The sequence below is a fragment of the Emys orbicularis genome, chromosome 4, assembly GCF_028017835.1.
Source record: "Emys orbicularis isolate rEmyOrb1 chromosome 4, rEmyOrb1.hap1, whole genome shotgun sequence".
Classification (NCBI taxonomy): domain Eukaryota; kingdom Metazoa; phylum Chordata; order Testudines; family Emydidae; genus Emys; species Emys orbicularis.
The window spans coordinates 149,588,774-149,614,578 of NC_088686.1; the positions used below are offsets into that span (position 1 = coordinate 149,588,774).

The 25,805-nt window shown below is 48.6% G+C and overlaps 1 protein-coding gene across 1 annotated transcript in view; it reads right to left on the minus strand.

The window, feature by feature from the left end:
- The window catches only part of SYT6 (synaptotagmin 6), a 44,855-nt gene extending 19,425 nt beyond the window's left edge, over positions 1-25,430 (minus strand). The window contains exons 1-2 of the mRNA XM_065402841.1: positions 25,179-25,430; positions 20,084-20,642 (exon numbers count right to left, since the gene is read on the minus strand). Coding sequence (XP_065258913.1) covers positions 20,084-20,642; positions 25,179-25,348 — 729 coding nt within the window. The 5' untranslated portion in view covers positions 25,349-25,430. The remainder of the gene's footprint in view (positions 1-20,083; positions 20,643-25,178) is intronic.
- Positions 25,431-25,805: the final 375 nt, after the last annotated feature.

Consider the following 25,805-nt stretch of genomic DNA (forward strand, 5'->3'; position numbering starts at 1 on the left):
CCATCTCTTCCCCAAACCCTCCCATGTACATGTGTGGGAGGGTATTTAAAGAGTGGTCATGGGATAACCTGGCAAACAGGAACTCAAACATGAAGCACTTCAGCCCTTAGTTCTCCATTTTATGGATTTCAAGGCCATAAGCCAGACTGATCACTCTGGTAATTTTCCTCGTGTAGGCTCTAGGCTCCTTGCCTTTATATTGCATCATATTGTAGATTCGTCACCAGGAATCGACCTTATATAACACTGCACCAAACCTTCCCAGAAGGCAGAACTAGACTGGAGTGGGGCTTGAGTCAGTCTAACAAAAGAGAAGAAATAGGTCCAGATGCCACTCCAGGTAAGAGAATTGATGTAATATACCTAGGCTTGCATTGGTACAAGACATTTTGAGTAAAACTAAAATATAAAAATCAACGTGACACATATTAAATGGATTAAAAACTGAACAGATATATAAATACATTTTGAGACCTATGGGGAATTATTATTACATGGGTGTGTTTTCGCAGGATCCCTCAGGCATTGGATCTCGGCTCTACACTATTTAACATTGATAACAATGACCTGGAAGAAAACACAAACACAAACACTCTCTGAAAGTTTGCAGATGGCAAAGACTGAGGATGTTGGAAATAACAAAAAGGTGAAGTCACCGATACAGAATGATCCGCATTGCTTGGGAAACTGACCAAAAGCAAACTACATGCATTTCAATACAGCCGAATGTAAAGCCATATACCTCACAGAACAAAGAATGCAGACCATACTTACAGGATGGATGACTCTATCCTGGGAAGCGGGGACTCAGAGATTTGGGTTCATGGTGGATAATCAGCTGAACATGAGCTTCCAGTGCAATACTGTGGCTGAAAGGTCTAAGGTGATCCTTGGATGTATAAATAGGGGAATACTGAGTAGGAAAAGGGAGGCTATATTCTCTCTGTATTTGGCACTGGTGCAATCACTACTGGAATGCTGTGTTCAGCTGTGATAGCCACAATTCAAGACAGATGTTGAAAAATTGCAGAGTTCAAGAGAGCCTACAAGACTACAGTAGGGTTGGAAAGCATGCCTGATAGCGAAAGGAGCTCACCAGGTTAAGGATGACTGGAACACTGCCTACACGTATCTACATGGATAGCAGCCATTTGAGAATAGAGGGTTCTTTAGTGTAGCAGATGAAGGTATCACAAGCTCCAGTGGATGGAGGTTGAAGCTAAACAAATTCAGACTGGAAATATGGTGCAAATATTTACCAGTGAGGGTAATTAACCATTGGAACAACGTACCAAGGGTTGTGGTGGATTCACTATCACTGGAAGTCTGTATACCAAGATGAGATGGTTTTCTAACAGATCTGCTCCCATCAGGGAAGTCCTCTGGCCTGTGTTATATAAGTGGACACACTCGGTATCACATTGGCCCCTTTGAGTGAGGGCTCAGAACAGACAGCGAGAAGAACCCAGTCGAACAGAGAGAAGGCACACAATCCCCCCAACAGTGTGATGGGCAGGATTCACTCCAATGCAAGCCCACTGCAGGGTGAGGGAAACAGTGCGAACTGTGACATGGGCCCAGAGCACTCAGAAGCCGTTTGTTGTTGAATGTGAATTAATTTATTATGAAGAGCTGAACTCAGAATGGACGTTACCCTGGAAGGCTCTTTCAAAATGATTTGGTTTTGGTGCAGTGATGGGGGTGGCAGAACTCCAGGCAAAGGCTCCAAGCAAAGAATTTTGCTGTGGTTTAGAAAGTACTCAAGAGTCTGCAGTATGTGTAGGAGTCAGACAAACCTTGCGACCTGACAACCTGGCATTCTAACAATCTGCATCCAGCCAGCCAGTTGCCTGGAACAAAAACAAACCTATTTTGTAATAAAGCTAATTTCTAAACTCAAATATTTTTGTTCCAGGATCAAGGTCTGAAGTGAGGGACACAGCTCTAATTGGTGTATGTTAAATGTTTTATTCTGGAAGAAAAGAGAACATTGGAGGAGAAATTAGCTGATCATTAACCTGACAGAATTTGGTCTGTCCCTCTTGAATGATAAAACTGATACACCCAGGAGTTTCACTAAGCTAGCCTATTATTCTTTTTTCCCCCTCTATAATTTTGCAGTGTATGGCACTATATTATTATGCCTGGCATAATGGAATGTGTATCAGTGTGCCCCAGCCATGTATTTCCCCTTTCTCTTAAAAGCTGAATATTTTGAACGGACATAAAAAGTAGCCTGACTCCTATCCTACAGTTCGGAGCCACAGCTCAGGTTAACCCCTCTCTGCCTCCCAAGGAATATGCAAGTCCCTTCACAGTGCAACACTTACTTCTCTTTGTTACAACCAATGCACTTGTCCTTTCCTTTGTTGTTGCTTATACAGAAATGAAGTGACATGTAATGCCCAATGAAGACCATTAGGAAAATTATATGCTGTACATTCAAGCTACGCCAGCTACTACTGTATCTTCCCTTGCCAAGCACGTGACATTTGTTTCCTCTGCTCCAGGGATATAGAGCAGAGACAGGAAAAGACAATACAGAATGTGAGCACTTCAACTTAGGGAGCTGACTGCATCCCAGAAGTTTGGATAATGTGATAAACAAGGCAGAGCTCCTACCTAATTGTTCCACTCCATTGGTGTAGCCAGTAGGGTGACCAGACAGCAAGTGTGAAAAATCGGGATGGGGGTGGGGGTAATAGGAGCCTATATAAGAAAAAGACCCAAAAATCAGGACTGTCCCTATAAAATCAGGACATCTGGTCACCCTAGTAACCAGAGCAAAACCCAGCCTGCCCTCAGGCAAGAGATGCCTTTGGAGGGTGCAGCTGGGCAAAACTTTCAAGCAAAAAAACACAGATTCAGGTTGACCAAAACAATTTGTGAAGTTGGGTCTATTTCAGCAAACTGTTTTGGAAGTAAATTAAAAGAAATGAGAATGTCAAAAAAGGTTCATTTTGGCATTTCCAAACCAAAAAACTTGTTGAATTTTCATTTTGGAAAGATGTTTTGTTTTGAAATGTCCTCAATTTTATTTAAAAAACATTTTAACACATTATAAAAAGCTTGAAATCTAAATGAAGAATTTCATTTTGGGCTCAACCAAAACGTTCCCATCAATACGACAAAACTTTTTTCCAACATTTCTGTTCACTGAACACTTTGAAACATGTTCACTTTGAAACAAGTTTCGCGCCCCCCCCCCCCCCGTGTTTCAGACCCCACCCAAATCAAATACTCAATTAACCACACAACCTTGCTGGGGGGTTTCTTAGTGGGTCACATTTATGGCAGGGGTTTTGTGAAGATAAATACGTTAGTGATGATGATTGCTCTAAGATCTACTGATGAAAAGTGCTCTAAGAGCTAGGTATTGTTATGGCAAGCCCCGCCCCCCCAAAAACAAACAAACAAAGAAACAAACAAACAAACGTTGCCAAAAGACTGGCAGAAAATGTGTTAGGAGTTTTTTGTTACCGATTTTCACCTCATTAGTCTGGGCTTCTCCACTCTGGATTTTCCTCCTCTGCTCTCTGTACAGTCACCCTGGATGCTATGGCTCACCTGCATGTACCGTACCTACTGACTGCCCTCTATTATGCTATAGGCACTGGTGAGGTGTGAGATCTTGTAGGCCTGATGAGTGCTGGACTAGGTCCCATGCCATAGTCTGCCATTTGCCTGCACAGGACAATGCACCTCTGATGCGACAGAAATAGAGACATCAAGGCGACTGGGGTAGTAATTCACTCCCAGTGTCTTTCACTCCTAGGAAATACAGACTGACTTTGGCTCAACTCACATTGTTATTCTATGTTTTGGCTCTTTAATGTCACAAAGATTCCTGATTCCAGGCCAGTTGGGAAGGAAACAAATGCTCGTGTTTCAAAACGCTGAGACTGTCAAGCTCTTGGGTTGCCATCGTGCATGCTGGCAGACATTCAATAAACCACTCAGTCCTTCTTATGCTGTGGAATTGAAATCTAACCTAAAATCCCAGAAACTTTAATCCAGCTTTCTTTGGACCTACCTGAATATTAGCCTTCCAATCGGTTTTCTTTGGTCTCACCTACAGATGCCAGACAAACAATAATACTCAATGCAATGTACCGTGCCTGCAGGAAGGACTTCCCCTTCCTGTAAAATGCTTCCTCCTTGGGAGGAGACAAAGAGCAAAGTCTAGAAACAGCTCCTAAGTATTTAAAACAGCCAAACCAACTGAAAGATTTGGAATTAGGGTTGCCAATCCTCCAGGGTTGTCCTGTAGTCCCCTGGAATTAATTAAAGATTATGTCATGTGATGAAACCTCCAGGAATATGTCCAACTACAATTGGCAACTCTATTTGGAATACATGAAACAATCTTGTTATTTTGCCTAATTGAAGCAAACATTCATCCTGAATATAAAGGTGAAGGAATGAGAGCTGTTACCAATGCACTGCAAACGTATCATACAAACCATTTTAAAATGTCTCTAGTACGCAGGCCGTTTGTGCCACATTCTACCTCCTCCCTTGGTCAGAGCAAATGCTTCTGCTCTGCATATGGACGCTTAGAGCCCAGAGGAGAAAACCCTTGTAGGCAAGTGACAAAGTCAATAGGCAAAGCTTTTAATAGAAACCAAAGGTTTTGTTTATCCAAGAATATTAAGCACCCAGATTCCCCTCAGGTTACAGCACACAAGTCAGTAAACTTTTAAGTTCTTAATACAGTTGAGTGGGGAGGGGAGGGAATGACAGAAACCTTCATGTGGCATAATTGGCTCAACTACTAGACGAACATGATGGCCTTGTGCTGCTGCTCAGAGAGGCTGTAGCTATGCTGAGCTTGACAGGACCTGCAGGAGGGCCTGCCTCTGAGGGGCAGCAGGGCAGTAGCGTTGTTATGGAGTTCTGGGACCATTATATGCTCCCAGCCCGACCTCTGCATAGGCCAGACACAAGCCACTTGGTGTTGACTTTATACTGAACTTGTTACAGTGACTATTCAGGCTGTGGGCTGGGTACCCTACCGAAGGCAGTGTGGGCCAATGGGGCAGGCACAGGACTGGCAGTCAGGAGCTCTGGGTTCTAGTCCTCACTCTGCCGTTGGCCTGTTGTGTCACCATGAGTGAATCACTCCCACTTTACACTTGGGAGGCTGTGGGACCTAGTGGATAAAGCACAGGACTGGGATTAAGGGCTATCACAGTGTAAGGCAGGAAGCTGTGCAGCCTTACAACCCCTCCATCAGAAGAAGAGGGGCAGGTGTCCGTGCCCAGGCAGGTGATGGTTGGAGATCTGAGACTGCCTGGGAACTCCTGCAGTGAGCCATGGAGGGGGGAAATTCAGGGGCAGTTACCCTGAAATGGAGAGAGAAAGGAGACTTAAGTTGCCAAAGTACATTCAATTTTTAGTCTCTCCTCTGAGGCTACCAGTAAGGAGGTCATTAGTGCCAGCTGTGCTTGTGGGTTTGTGATGTTTAGTAAAATCTGGAGTGAGGCCACTAAAGAGCTGTCAGACAGTTACAGGCCCCCCAGACCAGATTCAAATGTAATCCTAGAGGTCTGCATCTATTCCCTATCCCATCCCCAGTGCCCCCCGGGCATACTCTCAAAGGTACTTCCCCCTACAGATCTTGTGCATGTCTGAATGGAAAAGCCCTGCCCTTCATCTAATATTCCACACTCTGCTTTTTATCCTCAGCAAAAATAGTGCTACACAAATATTAACTGAGTCTTTGTGAGATAGGTAAGGGATACATCAACCACTACAAAATGCAGACACTTCTGGGGTGGCACAGAGCAGCAGTTTAATAGAACACTACAAGACACATGCAAAACAAGAATCATTGTGGAAGCACACTGCATTGTTTTCAATTGTGTCTGCATGCTGGCTAGGAGGGGACCAAATTGTGCAACTGCTAATATAACGAAAAAAATGTTCTTATAGCCATGTGCTGCAAGTCATAGATATGAGCCTGTCCATATGACATTGGGGACAGTTCTTCATGCTTATTTCCCATTTCCACACACTGTTATCCCATCAACAAAAGCATACTGGCTGTGTCCTGGAGCGTCCTCAGCTTTGCCTTTTGCTTCAGGAAGTCAGTACGTACGCAAAGGGATTACGTGCTGTCCTGCTGCATGCAAAAGCCCCAAGCCAGGGAACTTCTCTCCCTCTGGATCTTTACGATGTGAATTACCTTTACCCAGCCCCCACTTTTATAAGCTCAGTGAGCACAGATTCGTTAGCAACTCAGGTTCTCTCAGACCAGACTCATTTGCGGTAGAAGTTTTAAGTATAGAAACTGCTAGTAGCAGGAGCACAATTACACAGCATGAGATTGCTGAACTAGTCACAGAACCGGAACGTGTAGGACCGTGTACGCTGACCCGACACACACTAGAGTAAATGGTAGGCACAGGAGGAGAAGAAAGTAACTAGCTGTAGTAGGACCAGTAGTTAACAGTGCAATTAGTAGCTACATTTTTGCATCAAATTAGTGAAAGCTACTTAAGGGCTGAAGCAAACTCTGGAGCTCCTCTGCCACCCCAGCTCCAAGGGATCCAAACAGCTAGTTCCTGGAGGAAGTGGTCACTGTTTTGATAAATTACAGCCTCTCTCTGTCTCCCTGGTTTCCTCTGCCACCCAGTCATCTGTTATCTGCTTCAGCTCTGTCAGGAGTGGATTAATGGCTCACTGGCCCCTTGGTACTTGGTAAACAGAGAGAAGAATCACAACTAATTATTGTGTCATCTTACTACTTCCTTCCCCGGTATTCTACACCAACATTCCAGGGTACCCAGGAAACACACATTGTGCATCCTCCTGCCTTGCCAGATCAGCGGGGGGTGTAATTGTAAAGCCAAATGCTCAGGTGCCTCTGATGCTAGCCCATAATCCCCTCTCCAGCCCTATTGCCTATGCTATCTTCTATCAGTCATTGGTCAAGACTAAAGGGGGCCAGAGACAGGTTAGCAAAGGAGAAAGCGTTCAGGAGGCATAACCCAAAGCATTATAATAAACAGGAATGTTACAGCTCCATAACGCATAGTCAAGTGAAGTTAAGAAAATCTAAGTGAACTGAGAATCAGGCCCAGCGTGTATTACCACCGCCTTGTTACACTGCCAGAGTGGTGTAAGTGAGACTCAGGAATGGGGTAGATGGAGAGCTGAAAGCTGTAGTAGCAACCTACCATCAGAGAGCCAGTCTGCTCTATCCCAGCATCTGGCAGCCAGGCCTCCATTTTCCCATTGATCTGCATGCAGCCTACTCACATTCCCCCCGCTCCCCCTTAATTAGGGCATAACACAAGACTAATGTAATCAGTTTGCTCAGCCATGCCAGGTGCAAACTCTTCCTTTCCCAGCACAAATAATCCACTTTACTGCACTGAGTTGCAGTCACAGGCTCCTCTCCCCCCACTCCTGACATTGCTTAGCTCTCCACCAAACACAGTCCTCACTGCCAGAGAGCCACCTCCCAAATCTCTGCTCCTGTGGTAAAGTCTGCCTTTTATAGTAGCTCTGCCTCCAGGCTGCTGTCACATGACCCAGTCACCTGATCTAGCTGCAGGCTGCACTGGGGTTTTAACCCCTTGTTGTGAGTGCTCTATAAATGAGTGGAGTGCTTAGGGTGACCAGATAGCAAGTGTGAAAAATGGGAAGTGGGGGAATAATAGCACATCCTATATAAGACAAAGCCCCTAATATTGGGCTGTCTGGTCACTCTAGGATGGCTCTATATGTAACTAGCTAGTTAACAGATATGGTGCCAGTAGCTGGGGCTCAGGAACACGTAGCATAGCTCCTGGGGTTTCTAGGACCAATACCACATGTTGTTGCGCACAGCAAATGGATTCTTGTGTGCAGCTCTTTACACACAGCTCTTAACACCCTTTGCAGGCCCAGGCCCAGCCCCCCCGTGACACCTTCTAATAGCATAGTCTGGTGTGTATCGCTGTCCTGCTCATGGGAATTTAAAAAAAAAGTGAAGCCAAACTGAGTTTATCAACAGATTGGTATTGCTCAGCCTGCGGAAAAAACATTATACTCTGAACTAAGCAGAAAAATCCCCAAACATATACAGAGCATGGTTACAAGTTTGCTTATTTCATGCATAGGGCATACAATCCATTTATCCTTGCAGAAGGGGTATTTGGTTCCTTCCATTGCGATAAAATTATCTCTTGAAATTGCAGCTGTTAGTTCCAAGTGACAGAACTAGCAAGAGAAGTAGCTGCATTGGGGAAAGGTAAAATGCCCATGTGTTAGAGGACTAGGTCTTGTTGATGCATGTGATTTATGCCAAATGATTTCCCACTCTTTCTCTGGCAAAAGATTACATATTTATTGCACTTAGAGGTGCAGAATACTAATGAGTGATGTATTAAAGTATTGGTTCTTGGCACTAGACTTCTCTTGACTAGCAAATAAATTCCAAATCTTTTCAAACACGAAGAGTATGAAAGAAGCAGTGACAGCTAAATGCTTTCTGGATAGAGGGGATGTATGACTAGACTTGTAAGAATCTAAAGACATATTGTCACAAAAGATGCAAGTTGCTTGTAAAAGTGTTTGATATACCAATCCATTCAGAGCTCCCTCCAGGATCTCTCTTGTGTTAAAATACCAACTCTCCTAAAGACCATTCCCTTCAAAATGACAAACACAGCTTAGTCTAATGGCATGACAAAAACATTGTAGTCCCACTCTCACTGTCAATGAGATACAACCCAGGAACTATGTTTTCACCTATTATATTGCCCTATCCTTAGCACCTACTGAGAAGTCCATTGGGAGTTGAATTTCTAGCTTCCCAGAATATTAACAAGGGGCCTCATTAAAGCATCAGAGTTCCCTGCATATCATCTGCAGCTTTTAGAATCTCTGTGGCTTCGGGGTCTTGACTGAAGTCCAACTACTCCCAGCCAGAGAGATGAGGCAGGCAGATAGCTTGAAAATAATAGCTGCTTCTGAGTGAGGGCGCTGAGCTCAGAGAGAATACGAATGAACAATGCTGCCTAAGTGCTTAGACACTTGCAGAAATGTTGTTAGTTTCTATTCCCGTTATCCTGTGCGATATCATCTGCATTCAGTGAAGACTTAGGCGGTCCTGCTAGCAGCTTTACTCTCTCTCGGCAATGTAATGGCTTGGCTCTTAATTCCATTAGCTACGCTAATCATTGTTACAGCTGTATTAGTCATTAGTTCTTGGGAAGAGTCATTCTCTACTTTAATGTTCCCAATCTCACTAAGAGTTACATCTGATAATCTACTCCTCTTTTGTTTCCTTTTTCTTTTTTAATGAGGTGAGGAGACACAGGGTGGCTACACCATATGCTCTGTGGCTCTTCATCACAACAGTAAATCTATGGGGCGGAGTTTTTTTATTTTTTTCCACAGAGAGGCTATGAAATGATGTATTCAAGTAGGGTGGGATTAAAATGAATGTCTTGAGCAGTTGCTCAGCTGTGTGATTTAGAGCAGATTCCCGCAAGTGGGTTTGAGGGGGAGGGACACTTCCAGAAAGAGGAGAAGAAAGGACAATAGTGTGTATCTGTTATATTACAGAATGCAGTCAAGGTATTTCTAGAAACATAAAACATGGCATTCTAAACTAAAGTAGAGCTTGTCCGTATTGCATCTCCAACTTGACAGGAGTGAGAGCAGTATCAGGGCTGTGTATTCAGGTTCAGATATACATGCCTGCCCATCCGCAGTCTGCATACCGTGCTTCACATCGCCTTCTGCACTGAACATCCCTGACTCCTGCAAACTATATAGCTCTTCAGCGTACCCTCCGATGGGATGTTTGGAACAGGAATCTGGTTAAAGTGTCAGTCTTTCCTAGTCCACACATCCACTGAGTTCTTAGGACTGTATGATTAAGAGGGAGAACTACTTAAGTCTGCTTTCACTTGTGGAAAACTTTCCTCGGTTTAATAAAAATTAAGTATTTTTGTTGAGGAACCCCAGTGGAGTTATGTGATTCTTTGATACTCAGCAAACCTCCCACTGAAGAGAATGGAACGCTGATTTTAATTATAGTCTCTGAGGCCAAGATACTTTCTAACCTGTAACAAGAGTGCCCAGCAAACTACCTCCACCGCTCTGCCCGTTCCTTGGCAGAGTCACTGATCCTGTGCTCCCTGGGGGATGTTCTATTAAGAATGTTATTCTGTTTTCCCCATTTAAACCAGGCAGTGTTATTTATTTCCCCTCTCACCCTGCACAGTCTGTTTGCTTCACTTGCTGCATCCTACCCCCAGCTGCAGGGTAAGCTCTACAGGGTGTAGGGTTTATATGACTGCAAAGCTCATTGCACAGACTTTGGCCACTGTATGAATACAACAGAGCATGTGCTGATGAACATATGCAAAGAGAAAGGCACAAGAGAAGGGCACTCATCAATACCATTGCTTTACTTTTCATCTTGTAAAGTGAAACCCTCCCCTGTGCAGAGCGTCAGAACAAGACCTACTCGCCACGTAAGTCCCCCTTAAGCACCCAGACATGTGCTGGCCCTCTGCCCAGGGGTAACGTTTCATTCATGTTAGCTCCAGTTTTGTGCAAACAGTGGTCAGACTGGGCAAGTATAAGGGTGTCTGCCTGCCCCTCCACCCAGCACCAGCCACGCCACAGGCAAGAGACTTTGCCTTCATTCAATGGCATTTTTATTAACCATCTGGTCCCTAGACCAGAAGCCAGTGGGCTCAGAGAGTAATACACAGCTGGGCACCCATAAACCCTGCTGCCCCAATACCGCCAGGGGCACGTCCCACCACCTCCCCGTCACTAACGCACTGCAGCTGAGGTGCTACAGGCTGGGGCCAGACAACATGGCCATGGGGTGTCTGTACCCTCTGGGGTAGCCCCTGCTAGAAGGGACCAGCCTTGCACGGAGAAGCACCTGGGCACCTGCAAGGAGCTGGAGCTGCCCCAGGGTTGTGAGGGACAGAGGGCAAGAGGCCCTGGGAGAGGCCCAGCGGGCGCTGCAATGGAACCATTGGCCCCTGCGTAGTGCGGGGGGGACGGGGAACATGGCCCCCTGGGGATTTTGCCACAGGATTTTCTATCTCTGGGCCCAGAGCTTCCTCTTGTCATTAATTCTCGCGATGCAGCAGGATAACTTGGTGTTTCCGTTAGAATATTGTGCTAAGAAGTCATTTAATGGCAGCTTCCCCACCCCCCCTGCAGGGACAATGGAACGCCCCAGCAGCTTCCCTCCACACAGTGGGTGCTAGTAGGGGAGTTGTGCCTGCTCTGCCCTCGGGCTTTGCCCTGTGGCTTCCGTGTACCCAGCCCCAGGCAGCTCCACAGCCGCTGGTTTATGGTTCAAGGGGGTGTTCGACAGAGCTCGACCCCTAACCCCATGCAATTGCCAAGTCAAAGCAGAGACGCCCCCCATGCAAAGCCCAGGTGCTCCCTGTGATCTGGGCTCCGGCTTCCCTCCGTCCCTCCAGACACAGCGTGATATGGGGAGGGCATGCGGCAACATTCGGACAGACAAAGGGACTCATGCGCCTGGCTGGCCAGGCAGGGGCTGTTTCAGGCTAGCTGGGCCTGTCTCCTCTCTACGGGTTTATTTCAATCTGCGCCCGCGGAGCTTGGTGTAACGAGGGTAAGGAGCATGGACTGGAGAACGTCTAACTTGGCACATGGCACCGCTAGTAGTCGGACAGCTACGCAGACCCATTCTTCCTGGGCACCGGTGGGCACAGGCCCAGCTGCTCCTCGCTGACAGCAAAGAGCTAGCCACACATTAAAGAGGCGCCCACTCAGGCTCTGACCCTCCATGCAGCCGAGATGGGGGGAAATGCTAGGAGCCAACCCAGCAAATACAGGAGAAAACGTGAGCAAGGTTTTAAACCTTCCTCCTCCCAGGTTGTACGGACAGGCTTTAGTGCTTGTGAATTTTAATGCACCGCACCAGCTCTGCTCCTGAAAGTGAACTCCTCCTGAGAGAGCCAAGCTCGGCTCTACATCACAGCCTGGTGTCACTGCCATCGATTCTACCCCAAGGGATCTGGTGGAGCTGACTGACTGGATATCGCGCTGCCATCAGAAGTGTCAGATCAGTATATTCCTGCACCAGACGTGGTGCCAGGAACTCCCACCTGCACAAAGCAGCCCCCGCGCATGTCGGGATTGCCAGGATAAATGTGGACTGTAATTGAGAACATGGAAAGGGCAGCTCAGTAATACCCGACCTGCAGCAGCACCCCCTAATTGTGCTGAGGAACAGGTCTATGACAGCAGCACCCATTCGATACATCACTTACATCCCTCAGAAACCCCTCACTGGGGCCCGGCTCCCTACACAGAACTTAGCGATCACCGCTTGTACTGATCCTCTGGCTCGGTGGCTCAAGTTAGCTCCCAAGCCCTCTTACTGCATAGGTGTCAAAGCACTTGCTCTTGTCTATACAGATTAGTGAGACATTTGGCTGGAAGAATTCAACGGGGACGAGTTTTTTCTGTTGTTGTTTTCCAAGGTAGAATTTCACACCCTTCTGTAGCTGCAGGTGAAGGTTCTTACAGACTGCAGTTGAAGGCACCTATCAGAGACCATAGAACCCCACGGACACATCCGGGCATTACAAGACTTAGCAGGGCCTGCTTTCTGGGCAAATGGAGATCTTGAAAGGGAAATTGCCAAATTGATTCCTGTAAAAGGATAACACTGTGTATTACTCCAGCTGCAGAGTCTGGATCCAGCTGTGAACCCAAACTATGCCAAATGTCAGGGTGTGCTCTGGGGGAGGGAGAGGGGAGCATGCTCTGGCTCTGGTTTAGCCCCATCTCGCCTGCCGAATCCAAGGAGTCTTCAGAATAAAATCTGGGCAAGAGTTCTGTGAAGATAGAGAGGAATGTTACTCAAAGCCCAGCCCAGTCCTTCCCATGTGTGGCTGGGAACCAGCCCAGTCCATATGCTTTATGGTGCCCTATAACTAATTAATACTAACAAAGCTTCCCCAGGGCTCCTTGTAAGATCTGCCAAAGTGGTCACTGAGCACAATTGTCACCTGCGACTGGTAATTATAATTCCTTAGCTTTGGGGGGGGCCAGTGTGAGACCCTGGGGCAGGTGAAAATCAGGTTCCCTGAAGATGTCTCAAGCTGAGCAGCCAAAAAGTGAGATTCAGGAAATTACCTGGCCCTGTACCTTGCAGATGCCGAAGAGCTCAGAAAAAGCCGTACTGCCGGAAAGTGCTCTGCACCACGTCCCTGGAACAGCCTCGCAAGCACTGACACTACCCCAGCACTGCGATCGGTAACAGTACATCTGCGTCAGCCACGGCAGCTCCACCCACGCAGCGCACACCAGGGGTTAGCAAAGAGTTTACACACAAATACTGGGAAACAGCCATTCTGGCTCGGACCATTTGTTATCATGCCCAAGCAGACAAATAATAAGTGGGAAAGCGTCTGTGCTTGGTTCTGGTTCTGTGCGCCTGACTGGACTGTGCAGCACACCAGTGACTGCTCATTTGGGCAGGGCACAGTGCTGGCCTTGATTCATTCCATGCATTAGTCAAAGGGCTCACTTGGGAGCCGCTCTAGCAGGAAGCCATGGACACAGATGCTAGAAGAGATCTCCTTTAGAATGAGAGAGCATCCGAAAAGCACCTTCTCCTCCTCTCCTTGCCCTGCGAGAAGCTGCACAGGGCATGGACCCGGCACTACCAGCACTGACTGGGAGCATGGTCTGGAGGGTTTTACTCTGTTACCACAAATGAGACGAGTGAGAAGGGCCCTACTGGATGGGTGAGTTGCCTGCACATTTGAGACACTGGGCCATTTCCTAACTTCACGTCAGCAGCTCAGCAGAGTTAGCGGAAAGTCTGGATCAATAAGCTTTGCAAACACCGAGACCAGAATGGCTCACAGGTTCGTAAGCTACAGTTCATTCATTCAGTCGCTGCTCAGCAGTGGCACTGTCTGAATGGCTGTACATCCTCCTTTGGGCACATTCTGCTTTTCCACCGACATGAACAAACTAACACATTCTTCGCTGCTCAAGCCTTTGCTGGTAATGTAGGATGGAGAACCACATTTATCTTCCCACTTTCTGCTAAAACAGAAGTGTACCTGGGTAGTTACAACTGGCTACAGCAGACCAGTGCCTGCAGCACTCCCATGGAAATGAATGGGACCATGTATGTGATAGGGAGAGGATGGCAGGACAGAGCCAAGCAATTGTCCCATACTGTCCTGGGGGAGTTCTGTGAGGCTTGCTAGATGCTACTGTTTGTACATAGCCTGCTCTGCTCACCCCGCAGCCAATATGACCCCTTCACAGCCCGTCCTTTAATAATCCCTCTGTTAGGGATTCTCTGCTTGTTCGGTACAGGTCTGTCTCATCTTACGTGGGGGTTCCGTTCCGCGGTTAGCGCGTAAAGCGAAAACCGCATATAGCCAAAACCCCATTGAGTTCAATGGCGGGCGAAATCGCCCGCACTACAGGTATAGTATTAAAACTGTTGTTTTTCTCTTTTTTTGTTTTTGTCGACTGCGTAAAGTTGAAATCGCGCATGTTAAATGCACGTAAGATGCGACAGACCTGTACCTACCATTAGCTAACCCCATTCTCTCTCCCATGAGAAAGCCCTTACCACTTCCTACACACCCAACCTTGATCTCTGCTCCACAGTCAAATACAAACTACACACCTGGCATTGTCACAGACCCTCTCCACTGACGATCCCGTCCTTTCATTCCCCTCTGGCACTTTTACAATAAAGAGGAAACTTGTTTTCCTCCTTCTGGAGAAAAGGAAAGAAAAATACCTTTTCTTTCTGGGCTTTGATGTCCTTTAACTGTGTTGTATTTTTCAGATTTCATGCTGGAAGGCACTATAAAAATCCCATATCATCTGCCTCAGCTCTGAAGCGCTGACCAGTGTGCTAGTGGATGCCTGTCCCAACCAGGGCTGGCTTTATTACCAAAGAAATGAATAACAGAGTTAGGTTTAAGCCTTCCTCCTCAATTGGGCTGCTCCTCAGCGTCCTACCCCAGAATTGCCCTAGTCCATTATGTCCAGGTAAGGGTAAGGAGCCACCTGCCTCTGGTAGTCACAGCAGAGCCCTGTTAAATAACTTGCACCTAGAACTGCAAGTGATCTATGGTACACAAGGGTCTGTGAGCAACAGCAGCCCAGCGCGCCAGCCACTGAATATGCTTTTGGGAAAAGCTCTCTCAAGCAGTCTATACATATTACCTCTCTCTTCTCGGTGTCAGGAATGGCTTAAACATGGGTGTCATATTAACAGAAGCTAAGCCTGGCCTTGTTGTTTGCATCACAAAATGAGAATATTAAGAACTTCATTTAGGCCAAATGCTAGCATCCCGGGGCTACTGCTGCCTGAGACCTGATGCATATTTGTTATGCCGGTTATGGCTACTATTCCTTGCAATAAGCCAGCCTCAGTAAATTAGCAATGTGAGCTGTGGATTTTTAGCAATAATTACAATGTTATGGAGATGTTTGCAACATGCACGACAGCTCCACCATTATAATGATAAATGTGGAGTTTCACACAGAAATAATGAGTCTTTGCTTCAGGGCTGTAGGAACTGCTTTGGTCTTATCCAGTGCAAGTACAATAGGAAGGATTTCAAGGATGAAAGATAAAGCCTGCATGTGATGATCCTTAAAGATAACAGACACCCTTCCAAAGCAGCCCAGTACACAAAGGACTTCAATCTCAAACAAGACAGTTAATCTGGCAAATTTCTTAACTACGCATTTCAGTGGTTTTGTTTAAACTCCCTCTTATAAGGAACATTTAATAAGGAAGAGCTTTTCAAAGCCATTCGAAAATTAAATTCAATCCAGCCTCAAGCCAGCTAGCTCAGCCTGTGGGGAGTAAGGGCAGACTCTGGCTACGAAATGACCTAATCAACTCTTTTTGTCCAGTAGGTAAAGATTAGCTAGAGAACCCCAGCTGTGGCCACAGAGAAATCGAAGCATGTTCTCACGGTGGGAAAAGCAAGCAATTTCATAGCAATGTCTGGAGTGCAAAGCTGGTATTAGGATTTCAAAGCAGGGAACTATTCCCTAGTAGTAATTTGAAGTTAGAAACATTAAATCAGCAAAAGAACACTTCTGTTTCTTAAGTCTCCAATACACTAGTCATGTCAAATAACTGATGAGCAAGGCAGGTTTAGACTGCACACCCTGGGACCAGGAAATTCACCACAGAATCTATGCAAAACTGTATAGGCCTTAGCCAGGAGACTCACAAACTGAACAAACTCTGGAGCAAGTGACTGGAGTAGCACTAAGAAGTGGATTCAGGGACAGTACTGCGAGTGCCGGGGGCGGGAGTACTAAGTGCCGAAATAGAAGGACGATGGATGAAGATAAACAAAAAAGGGCTGGTGTTTTGGGTGGGCTGGGGAGCGTCTGGCTCGACTGGTGCCTGTTGTTCATTGGATCAGATCCTCAACTGCTCAACAAAATACTCTTGTCAGAGAAACAGCCACCATAGGCATTGTTCTAAAAACGCCCCTGTTCGGAACCGAGTAGCAGGCAGCCCATTGACAGCTGTCAGTTATGAGCAACCACATCGCCCCTGAACAGTGCACAGAATCAGTGTGCTGCAATGCGCGCACACGGACACCATGCATAACACGCGCGCACACACACCAGGTTCCAAGTCCACGCTGAGGGTATGTCTGCACTACAGCTGCCACAAGCGGCACAGTCATGGTGCTGCAGCGGTGCAGATGTTGTGCTGTCGTGTAGACGCCTCCATCAACATAGGTATCCACCTCTCCTAGAGGCTGGAGCTACGTTGACAGAAGAATCCTTCTGCCCACCTTGCCACATCCCCACCAGGGATTAGGTCGACCTAACTATGGCCATCCGGACGGGACATTCTGCACAGCCCTGAGTGACATTGCGAGGCTGACCTAAGTTTTAGGTGAAGCCCAGGCCGCGGGACCGTTCAGGGTTAGCACCAGCAGGGCAGTGCGGAAGGACCTGATCACAGGTCCTGGATTTCTCTGAAACTGGCTGAACTGAAATCCAAGAGGAAGTGGGAACAAAGAGGATCCTGCAGAGCTCTGCCTAGTGAGTGTCCCAGCTGCAAACAGCAAGTGCAGGGGCCACCTGGGTGCAAATACGCCCAATCTCCATGCAGACAATGTTGCCGGAGGCAGCCAGAGCATGAGGGTCTCCCAGTGAGGAGGCACTAGTGTAGGACTTGGAGATCTGGAGTCCCTGCTCTACCACAGACTCCCCATGTGACCTTGGGCAAGTCACTCAGCCGTTCTGTGCCTCAGCTCCCCCCCTGCACATGGGCTGGTGTGAAGATAAATGCACTCCAGATTACCAGATGTTGCGTCAATACCTGAGACCCTCAGCCACACACCGGGGGTGCACGTCAGTACCTGAGACCCACAGTCACACACCGGTTTGGTACAGCTACGGGCAGCCCTGGCTCCCAAGGGATCTGTCTTTGGGAATCCAGACAAACAAGTCTCTGGTGCCAGTGTGTCGGGGTCAGAACCGGCAGTGTGATGGGATGGAGTCCAGAGTCAAACAGGAACCGTAACGCCTCACCTATCCCTGGCCTCAGAAACACTTCAGGGGACAGACTGCTCAGTTCCTCTCACTCCATCCTTTCCTACACAGAACAGTCAAACTCCAGCTCTGGACACATGCTGGGCTGTCCGGCAATTGCATTAGCAACGTGCAGCTCTCTCCCTTCCCTCAGCACTGCACCTCCCCAGGCAGAGCACAGCTAGGGGAGGTCTCACCAGCCCTTGGTATCTGTGGCCAGCAGATGGGTGGCACTTGTAGGTCAAGGAGAGCCCTAGCTTGAGGGGAATGCAAGGAAAGGTCAGAATTCAGTGCGATGACGGAGTGATATTGTTGGCAGAAATCGAGTGGCAAGATGGGGGTGTGGCCAGAGAGCGAGAGCAATACTGCTAGAGGTCCCGGAGCAGTGCCAATAGGTGTCCTTTAATATTGCTGGCCCCTGTGGAATAGCTATTGCTATGCAAGAACTCAGTCCCCAGGCAGAAAGCAAGAGAGCTGAGGGACCAAATAACCCTGGGGGAATTCCAGGCGGGATTACACACAGCATTCACTCCGTTTGCCAGACAGGTGGATATGCTCATCACCAGGCAGGGTTGGCAGGGCCTTTGCTTTGGGCCACAGGGCTTTGGAAATCCCATATTCTGCAGCCTCAGAAATAAGGCTGTGACATGAGACAGAAAAAGAGCAAGTCGCTTCCAGACCTACAAAGCAGATTGGTTTGTTGTTAGCCCTCAGGACTAACTATCTCCAAACAGGCACTCCTGGAGGTGATATGGGAAGAGCAGAAATACAGCGATTTATGTGGGGGTTAATGTGCACGCTTCTGAACTGAGCAGCCAGTGTGGGCAGGTGGCGCCCCCCGCTGGCCATAACCACAGTCTGACCAGTCACAATGGGTCAGAACCACCCCACTTCATTCACTAAAGGAATTCAAAATACCCACCAAAATTCCAGTCTCCAGCCTCCGCTGCTCCTAAGGGTCCTCCCTCCGGCCTGCTCAGCTCACACACTAGATCTTCTCTGCAGAGAACCACCTCCATGTCCTCTTATCCCCAGGGGGTAATAAGCATCCTTTTCAGTGAGCCAGCACAATAGGCTTTATTTCCCAGCAGGAGCATCACCTGCTGACAGGGCGTGGGGCTAACACTGCAGCCTCTTACAGGCCATTGTTCATTGTGCTGCCCCTGTCTCACCATCACCGTTATTGCAGGTACTCTCCCCTGTGCAGCACAAGGGAGGGAACTACTGCAACTGCTCCACTGCCAAAGAGCGGATGAGGGTAGCACTGCGTGAGTCATTGGTCAGCATCACACACACACACACACACACACACACACACACTCCCAGAGCTCATGTGACCAGACCAGCCCCACCAACAGCCAGGGGGCAGTGAGAAGTGACACTGCCAGGCAGCGCTGATGGGCTACTACCCCATCAGACAAAACCCCGCCTGTGCACTCTGGGCTAAGGGCAGTGTCTGAATGAGGAAGCTGCCGCTATTTGTACATTTTATCCCCAGATTCACAGATTTTACAGCCACAAGGGATCATTACGATGCTCTAGTCTGTCCTGCACAACTCATGGAATAGAATTTTACCTAGTGATTAATCCCACAATTTCTGGTTGAACTTTAAAAGTGGTGAAATGATGATGCAACCCTCTAAACGAAAAGCAAACAAAAATTATGCTTCCAGCTGATCCCTCTGGGCGTAGATTTCCGAGGGGGTTCTGAGAGAGCCAGATTAATACTGAATAATAATAATGGCTGGAGCGTCTGTTTGAATTTTCCACGCAGGATCAGCTTGGAGGTTGGAGTTGTTTGCTAATTTGTTTTGTTTAGAGGACTTGAAAATGTTACTTTTCAAAAAGGTAAAAAGAAAAAATCCAGGAAACCTAGCAATTCCTACACGTTTCCGAAATGATGTTTTTCTAATACTGTGGAAACAGGTTACCTAGTAAATAAAGACGGTGTAACTTCTCAAAATGGAGGTAAGTGATCTGATGGACCAGGATGTTCCTCCAGAGTAATTTATTAATGTCTATCCTATGCACATGGCAGACATTGAGAGCTTTCAAGCTACCATGGACTGAGTACATGACTCACCACATGTGGGGCACAACACACAGTACTGAACAGGGAGATAACAGCAAGATGGGGCAGGTGGAGCTAGAATGGGGTCTGCAATAAATGAGGACCCTGGTAGAGCTGACAGGCCTGTGCACACAACAGCCTGCCTCCCCACTATGCTTGGGTCATCATCGGTGGAGTTTAAACCGTGGGTCTTCAGTGCTAAAAGTACGAGACCCTCTCACTTGTGCTAATGGAGAAACTCCGTTAGTTGGCTACTCTAATAGACTCTTATTACTGGTGTGGAGCAGCCCGGGGGGGGGGGGGGAGGACAAAGACACACACTCTCCTGGTGTGGGTGGCTAGACACACTATCCAGTTTAATGTGCACAGACAGTGCATACAACATTGATGCACAATATCTGCATAGATCTCAACCCATCTGAAGGCCAACGTGGCTCTTCTGCAGCAGATACTCACAGTTGTCGCGTACTGAATGTCCTTCCAGATGGAGGTTTCCCGGGAAATGTCCGAGGCCTCAAACAGGTTCTCCAAGATAACCTCCCCTATCATGTCATGCCTGGAGAACCTGTCGAAGTCGAAGACACTCAGGTGGAGTTTCCTGCTAGTCAGCTCCTCATAGGGCACAGGGAAGTGAAAGGACTCATCGAAGGTGGGGTTCAGAGTCTTCCTGTGGACTCGCGTCTGGAACTTGCGCTTCCTGTCCGGCAGGAGGTAGATCTTCACATAGGGGTCTGAGCTGCCGCAGAAATCCTTGGCCGGCAGGTCAAAGGCCTTGAGGATCCGCACAATCAGCGTCTCGTTCTCATAGTCATATTTGAGGGTGAAGTTTATTTTCCCACAGGTTTTTGCCGCCTCCTTCTCCGGGTCCTCGGAGTCCACAGACTTTTGCTTATAAAGCTCTGGTTTAATCCTGCCGATGCTGGTTGGCTGCTCGGCCTCAAGGGGCAGGTCTGTGCCATAGTCCATGCTGGACACGTGCATCTGCCGAGGCAGGTGCCTCTTGAAGGAAATGTGCCTGCAGGGGGAGAGGACAGTTGTACACTTTGCCTGGCGCATTCCCACTGCTCCCTCCCTAGATGAGCCCAAGCAGAGCTGGGGATGGGAGAAGGAGGGAACAAGTGCTTGTGCTGTCTGTGGGGAACCTCTGAGCTGGTTATGGGCTTGGGGCATTAGGCTCTCTTCCTGGATCTGCAATGGAAACATCCCAGCCCTACCATGCAGAGGTGCCGCCTCCCCCCTCACACACAGAGACGTGCCTGAACTGAGGAGCCCAGATAACAAGCAGAAGCCCAGGGTCCTTCCAGTTCTCATTTGTTCTCCTTCCATGCCCCGTGACACAAATGAGAGCAAATACACTGTGTCCAAGCCAGAGCCCACAGGCCAGGGAGACTCTCCAGCTCTCTTGCCCCTTTCCATTGCCAGACCCTGGCACTAAACTTCCTTCCCCTCAGAATTCACAGGACTGTGAAAGCCAGGCAAGCAGAGGCAGGACTAGCTAAGATGGCTGCTTCCGGGCCCTGCTGCACCCAGACCTCCCCAACAGATGCCAGCCGGGCAGTGGCACATGCAGACCTGGCAGGCTGGGTCCCCGTCTCGCATGGAAGCGACTCCAGTCCCAGGGGACCTCAGCATTAAAAGCATTTCATGCTACTTCAGATGCATTTTTCATGTTTCACTCTGAAGGGAAGGGGCTCAGAGAGGCCCTGCTGATTTCCCAGTACAGGTTCTCCGGGCTCTAGTGTTGTTGTTATTCACTTTCATTGTCTCTGCAGGGCTGCAGAATCTGCCCCTGCGGGAGCTGGGTGACACCCCTCAGTTCTTCCTTTTGCTCTGTAGCTAAAAACTGAGAACTCAAGGAGCCCCCACTCCCTGCCTGATCACCCATAACCTGCCTCACTCCCAAAGCTGGGCCTGCACCACACAGCGCTGAGCCCGGTGGGGTGTGAGAGGCCGTGTGACAGCATGGCAGGGTCCCCTGGGGCAGCAGGCGAGGTACTGCCGAATCACTGGGGCAGGTACGGCTCATTAGACATTCCCCGAATACAAGGGGAGAGGACTCTAGGGCCTGGGGACCGTGGAGCATCCAAGACAGGGGAGAAGGCTGACACTGGGGGTCATGTAGCGTGGCTTTGGAATTACCCTTCGTTCATATAGCCGGCCCCGAGGAAGATGAACTCAAACTGGAAGGGACACCGAGAAGGGCTACTAAGATGACAAGGAGCTTGGCGGGTTTAACCTAGCAACACAACGCTGACAGGGATGCGACTGCTGCCTGTAAGCCCATCGAGGTAAACACCGGGGAGGGAGAAGTGCTGTTTAAGTGAAGGACAGGGTGGGCACAAGAACCAATGGCAATGAACTGGCCATGAATAAATTTAGACTGGAAATGAGAAGATGGTTCCTAACCATCAAAGGAGGGAGGCTCTGGAACAGCCTCCCAATAGGAGCAGTGGGGCCAACCAGCTAACCAGCTTTACGATGGCGGTTAGTGATACATTTATGAACAGGGTTATGTGGCAGGGCTGCCTGTGACAGCAGGGGACTGGACTCAGGAGGGCCCTTCCGGTTGCTAGGGGGAGTTTTGACTCAGCAGTGAGTGTGTCATGGTTGTGTGGAGCTGGATGGAGATCCCACCAGGCCCCAGGAGGGCACAGAATTAAAATGTGTGTGCCTGGCATTCAGATAGCACAGGAAGGAGCGATTTGGAAATAAATCCAAGAACAATCCCTGCTCCAGCACTTGTCTCTACCCTGCACCCACAGCACCTGCACCCACAGCAGCTCGACCTGCTACAGAGACGGCTCATGTGCCTGATTTGACCATTCACACCCATTTGCATGAATTTATTAGGGATTCAAGAGGATACCCAGCTATGCAATACTCAGTATAGGAGGCAGCCGCAGGGCAGCGAATCAAACAAAGGAGGGCAGGGTTAGCAGTTTGGTCTCTGGTTTTGATGTGGCACTCAGGGGCCAGAAATGATGTGACAGGATGATGATTAAGGTGCACAAAAGAAACAGGGCTGCTACCCAGGGGGCCTTCTCCACTACGCAAACCTTGGAGCCCAGGTAAGTTTTGAGAGTGTTACCACAAAGGCCAACGTGCTGCATTTCTTTCTTGGAGGTTTGTACATGATTTTTTCCATGCAGTTGCGTACCTCCATACATCTGAGGAAGGTGCAAGAGGGAGATGAGTGACGGTAACACATCCGCACCATTATCCCAAACACCCCTCTGTAACTCAGGGTGCATGAGACGTTTGCCAGTGGAGTCTGACACAACTTCCTGTTTAATTTTTTTCTCTGTTACATCTTGGGGGGTGAATTTAATGATGCAAGTGACTATGAAAAATGAGTAGAGCTGGCATACCGTGGGCAGGCCCCGGCAAGCTGTCCCCACACACGCTCAGCCTGACCGAGCTTTTACCCTCTCTTGTGCATGAACGGTTCTGGAGAAGCAGAACGTGCGTGTGTTTGTGTGTGCACAGAGCGGGGGTTCTGGGCGTGTGTGCAGTGTTTGTGTGTGAGTGTGCGCACATGCTGCATGTGTGTCATGTGTCCACGTGACTGAGCTGCCCGAAAAGCAATGCAATTCAGTCACAGACAATGCCTGGCATAATTCCAGCGGTCACAAGATGAGTTTTAGTTCCCCTTCAAACGGGAGACTGAGGTGTGTGTCTTGTATGCTGGGCGCTGGTGCAAGCAGCATTCTGAGCAACAGCTGCCTGCACAGTGGGGCTGCCCACCTCACTGGGGCTGTGGCCAGCACTGCAGCCGGAAAACAAGGACTCAGCTTCCTGCCCTAGTTACACAGACTCCGGACTCAGGGAGAATTTCTGGATTCTCCCCCAGACTAGCCATCCAAGGCCCGTGCATCTCACCTCTAATGTTAATGACTCTCATGCACAGGCCTGTGGGCTGCTGCTGGGGCAGCAATGAGGCATTGAGCGGGGCACTGGCATGCAGCTACTCCTACGCCTGGCCAGCGAGTGATACGTCAATTCCGTTTATCCAATGAGTCCTGCTGTGAGCCAGAGAAGCAAGAGAGCAAAGGGGTCTAATTCTATCTGACAATATACCGTGTCACCAATCCTTCCCTCGCCCTGTCTGTGCTGTCACAAAATTAAAGTGGCCACAAGCATATTGTCAGCTTGACACAATGAGGTCAAGTCACAGTAACACGGTTTGAATCCTTTACTTTTAATCAAGGGCCCACCTTAAGTTTGACTTAATACGTCAGCTGGTTCAAAACCAAGCAAATCTTTGGCAAACACTCCAGCATGGGGATGGGTGTGTTTCCTTCAGTCCCACTGGGTACATCTCCCCTCAGGCTCAATGACATAGCTCTTACATATCGAACAACAAATACTTATTAAGAACCCACCCAAGGCAAGCCACTTGCTGGAGACTAGAGATACGTGTTATCACACATTCTCAATAATCACACAGTATTGAGCCCAGGGTATAACTACCCTGTTGGGTGTAAGCTAGACACGTACACATATCTAGGGTCGTTAGTGTACAGTGGTATAATATCTGATTCCTTGTGAGTTAGTAAATAGCCGTTTTGGAAAGTCTGACTTCCCATTGCTGAGCTCCAGGACGGATCAGATGGAATGAATCATCCAGGCTAAACTTGAACACGGAGAACGCCCCCGTTACACAGCATGGAGATTCTTTCAGGGACCCATGGAACCCCCCTGGTTTAGGCACAGCAGCCAAGAAGCTGCGGGCTGTACTAACTTGCTGTTTTTAGGGCTTCTCTCTAGAGCCAGGCAGACACTAGAAACAATGGTTCGCTTTTGCTGGCAGCTCAGTGCCGCTTACTACTGAACTTCCAGAGACAGCGTTTCTCCCCTACGGAAAGGCGCCATCTGGTAAATTTAGTCGAAGCCATTCCCAAGGAGTAGTGCAGTGGGACTGGTCTTGGGGGAACATGGGCTGGGACGTACATGAGGGATAGATAATCTAACAGCCTCTGCCCACAGACCATGTCAATGGATACCTACAGCATCTCTAATCCTCTCTTGGTTTGCTGGCCAGGCTCCACTCTTCTCCAGCCTGTGCTCAGGATTACTGTACCTTCTGTAATTTCAGGGCATGACATCACAGAATGGGCACTTACCCGACTTCTCCCTGAGAAACCCAACCTCCCCCCAACAGCTGCTAACTCCATCCTTGACCACCTACTGGGCAAATAGCCTTTGACCAATGGCCAACAACACAGGTCCACTTCCAGCCACCAGGAGGTGCCGTATTAACAAGGAGACCTATAGCTCTCCTATGTGTGGGGCAAAACTGTCCCTTCTTGCAGGCTCATGCTAGTAAGAATCCAACCCAAGCCTGAATTTATGCCTCATGCTTTAAGTGCCAGCAGTCTCCAAGGTGTGGGGCATCTGGGAAGGCCTGCAGATCAGCCCAGGCACTGCGCAGCTTCCTAAATGGAAGGCTCTCAGAATTTAAATGGAAAAGCCATTTCAGCCACGCGCATGGCGCCGATCTGCACAGACCCACGCTGTCTCCATGCTGCATGGAGCACAGTGCAGCACTCACCTGGTGGACGATGCCGGCTCTGTCGTCTGCCTCTGTAGCCGTGCATGCCGCATGATATGGTCTTTCATGGACATCTGGACCTCGGCTGGGATATCCGGCGAGGTGTGGCTGATCTTCACAGCTGCCTCCAGGAAGCCAAGCGTGCCTGTGTCCTTTAGCTTGTCTGCCATGGTCTCCTGGTTGCAGGCCGCCTCGCTCTGGGAGATGTTAGAAGAAATGGCCTTGTTCCTCCAGGGCACCCAGCACAGCTTCCAAAAGAGAAAGAGAAAAACTGCCACCAAGGCGAGGCCACACACAATAACTATCACTGCAAGGAGGCTGATGGAGAGCTCTAAGGGCAGGAGAGGGGACGGGGACACACAGGGAGCAGGAGGGGCAGGGAGGGAGAAGAAAAAAGAAAAGAAAAGATGGTTGTGAGAAAGCTGTAAGGTAAAATAAAAAGATGGTCCAAGCTGGCTTGTCTCGTCTCTACCCTGGGCCCCTGCAGTTCTGCGAGTGACGAGTGAACACGCACAGTTCCCCTGCTGAGTGCTGGACTCAGACAAACTGCCTCAGCAGGAGAGGCAGGGACCAGAAAGGTGGGGCGGGGGGGCCTGCAAAGCTACTAGGCAATGGCGATCTCTGCTG